Source organism: Lachnellula hyalina, assembly GCF_007821495.1.
Source record: "Lachnellula hyalina strain CBS 185.66 chromosome Unknown contig00331, whole genome shotgun sequence".
NCBI classification, from domain to species: domain Eukaryota; kingdom Fungi; phylum Ascomycota; class Leotiomycetes; order Helotiales; family Lachnaceae; genus Lachnellula; species Lachnellula hyalina.
The window spans coordinates 1-3,456 of record NW_022157445.1 but is presented as its reverse complement, the minus strand read 5'-3'; the positions used below and the strand labels follow the sequence as shown (position 1 = coordinate 3,456).

Genomic DNA, 3,456 nt, shown 5'->3' with positions numbered 1-3,456 from the left:
ATGTCTTTCTCGAGTCTCGTACAAGATCTATCCTTCAGAGACAACCCTAACGACCGACGACAAATGGCTCGCGGTACGTCTTCAGCCTCGACCGTCGATGACCGGAGATCCCATGTCTCGAGGGCAATGTCCTATGCGAGTACCACAGCCACCAGTGTGAGCATTTCTGGCGACATCTCGAGTCAATTGCATGGAGGCTATTCTCATCCCCTGGCAAGATCATGGCAAGCCGAGAGACAACTGACCAAGGTAGAAGGAACTGCTTCACCGCATCTGACTCCCGCTGACACCCCCATAGTCAATGCTTATCTACCCTCTTTTCATTTCAGATGAAGACGACGAAGAAATTCTTATTCCCTCCCTCCCTGATCAATACCGCCGTGGCATCAACAAAATCGTCCCCTTCCTCGAACCCCTCGTGCGAAAAGGCCTCCGCTCAGTCATACTATTTGGTGTCCCAATGAAATCCGGCGTTAAAGACGCTCTCGGAACTGCTGCCGATGATCCAAAAGGTCCTGTGATTGCTACTATTCGTCTGTTGCGACAGCGGTTCCCTCAGCTCTTCATCATTGCCGATGTCTGTCTATGCGAGTACACTTCCCACGGTCACTGTGGTATTCTGCGGGATGATGGCGGTCTCAACAACCAACTTTCAGTCGATCGCGTTTCTGATGTCGCCATTGCATACGCTCAGGCTGGCGCTCACTGTGTTGCGCCTTCAGACATGAATGATGGCCGCATTCGAGCAATTAAGCTTAAGTTGATCGAGGAGGGTATTGCAGACAGAGTCGTCCTTATGTCGTATGCAGCCAAGTTTTCCGGATGTCTTTACGGACCTTTCCGTGATGCAGCGGGCTCTGTTCCATCATTTGGAGACCGGAAATGTTACCAATTGCCACCTGGAGGAAGAGGTCTTGCGCGGAGAGCAATCGAGAGAGATATTGGTGAAGGCGCTGATATAATCATGGTCAAACCTGCCAATCAATACCTTGATATTATTAGCGATGCAAAGGATATCGGAAAGAACATGCCTATCGCGGCCTATCAAGTTAGTGGGGAATTCGCTATGCTTCATGCTGGTGCAAAGGCGGGCGTTTTTGATTTGAAGGCAATCGCATTTGAGTCAACTGAGGGAATCTTGAGGGCTGGTGCGACGATTGTGGTGAGCTACTTTACGCCGCAATTTCTGGACTGGCTTGAATCTTAGAAATAATGGTATGGCGTTTATAACGGGCTATGATATGAGTTTATGGGTTGACGCAGGCGTCGGCGTCTTACATGTAGAAAAAATAGAACTACAGAATACCACTGACTATATTACATCTATGCCATTGCCTTTGTTAGATGACGTGAATTCTAAAACAAATGTCTGTCTTCAAATATACCCGTAGAGAATGGACAATCTGCCTGTATAATAGGATAGGATAGGTTGTCATTCGCTTGGCATACTCGAGCTTGGACCCCGAGAGTTCCCCAAGTCCCGAAATGTGGGGAGCCCGAATCCGAACTCCGCAGCTACTCTAAACCTTGTCGGGCCATCAACAGCCTTGTATCATCTACATTATATATCAGCTCAAGAAATGTGAACGCACGACAAACCGGAGTTTGCAATACTCCCATTAGGACTGCTTCTTTCTAGACTTGTGTAGACCTCTTGAGGTCAGCTTCTATACAATGAAGCGTCTCCCAACCGGTCTTTCACAGCCTCGGCGGAAAGGACTCATACCAAGAAGCACTTCTTGCTGTCAGAGTCAACACGGTATCTCTCTCGGTCCTGTACGCCAAATACGGCATGCGTCCAGCAAGAAAGCTCGGCCACGAACAGCTCTGTTCTTTCCAGGTGTGCCATTACTCAATGCCGAGTCAGGGTCCAAGATCGTACATCACTGACGTTCAAACAGGCCAAGGAGTTCAAAAAGTCGGCATGCTCACACCATGGCTCGAAGCCTTTCCCACGACTGCTAAACCGCTAATCGAAGAAATCGACCACTTGTTAGGCTACAAACTCTCTACCATCATTGAAGAAGGGCCCAATAGTACCCTTACAGCTACAGCAAACGCCCAGCCCGCCATCATGGCCTCCTCTATTCTCATACTGCGAATAATGGAAAAGGAATTCGGATTTAGACCAGCAGAAAGAGTGGATGTCACACTTGGGCATTCATTGGGCGAATTTGCTGCTCTTGTAGCGGGCGGTTTCGTCTCCTTTGAAGACAGTCTATACCTAGTCCGCAAACGAGCAGAAGCAATGGCCGAATGTTCACGGCGGACATGCGCCGAGCACGGCGGCGAATACGGGATGGTAGCTCTAGTGACGGAGACCGGTCACCTGCTCCCCCTAGTCGAATCAATACACGAGTTCCTAGGGCACAATTCCGCGGGCTCGGAATCAGACAGCGCGCAAGACGTGCCGGCTATTCAGCAGGTACTGATTGCGAATGAGAATAGCAAAAATCAGATTGTGTTGAGTGGGAATATTGAGAGGATCCAAATGCTGTTGACGCATGTTAGGCAGTTTGGGGGACATGATCCGAGGGCGGTCAGATTGAAGAGTGACAGTCCTTTCCATAGCCCACTGATGAGGCCTGCGGCGGAGCTCATGCGGGGATTGTTGGAAGGGAAGAGTAGGGTTAAGGGGAGGGAGAACGAGGATATTGTGACTTTTCCAGGGGTGCTGGAATGCGTGAGTAATGTTAATGCGAGGCCGTTCGAGAGTAAAAAACAGTTGAAGGAACTTTTGGCAAGGCAATGCGTGGAAACTGTGAGGTGGTGGGATTCTATCAAGTATTTGGATCAGGAGGAAAAGGTACGGCGCTGGATTGGCGTTGGACCTGGTAAAGTGGGGAGAAATCTTGTGGGAAAAGAAGTTGGAATGCGGGGAAAGGATACAGTGAAGGGTGGTGGTGTTTGGGGAATTAGTGATCCCAAAGAGATCGAAGAGGTGCTCAGAGCTCTAGATGAGACGGAGGCATGGAGTGATGAGGAGATTGAGGAATTAGGATAGGAGAGTCTGGGCATGGGAAAAGTTGTTGACAGGAATCAGCATTGAACTGGTTGAGATGAGACCTAGAGAAAGTCTTGGGGGCTAACACACTAACTGACCTACTGTCAATATGGCAAGGCTACGAGGCTGGGAAATATATAAGGAATCATTAAACACCCAAGGTTATGGGGAAACATGACAGGACTCATAAATACTCAATACTATTCTTGGAACACCAAGTGGAACGTACATAATATCCATTAAGTTCTACATGTGAAATTTATCTAGAGACTTCTCAGCCTCGCCGATGATCCCAAGCCTTCGGCTGCTCTCAACATCCAAACGACCACTCCCCTCAATTCCACTTCCACTTCCACACACACCACTCTACAATATGGCAACAATACCATCAATAGCCTGCCTCGGCGTAATAGGCAAAAACGTACGTTTCCTTTCCCCTCCTCCCTTCACCC

At 49.0% G+C, this 3,456-nt stretch overlaps 2 protein-coding genes across 2 annotated transcripts; both read left to right on the top strand.

Moving 5' to 3' along the window:
* Window positions 1–1,207, top strand: HEM2 (Delta-aminolevulinic acid dehydratase; the record flags this gene model as incomplete). The annotated part of the gene is made up of 2 exons (XM_031154091.1): window positions 1–249; window positions 299–1,207. 2 exons carry the CDS (start codon window positions 1–3, stop codon window positions 1,205–1,207), a joined length of 1,158 nt encoding a protein of 385 aa, XP_031000950.1.
* Window positions 1,208–1,674: 467 nt separating this feature from the next.
* On the top strand, window positions 1,675–3,004 carry fabD (Malonyl CoA-acyl carrier protein transacylase; the record flags this gene model as incomplete). The annotated part of the gene is made up of 2 exons (XM_031154090.1): window positions 1,675–1,776; window positions 1,841–3,004. The coding sequence occupies 2 exons, from the start codon at window positions 1,675–1,677 to the stop codon at window positions 3,002–3,004; spliced, it is 1,266 nt and encodes a 421-aa protein (XP_031000949.1).
* Window positions 3,005–3,456: the final 452 nt, after the last annotated feature.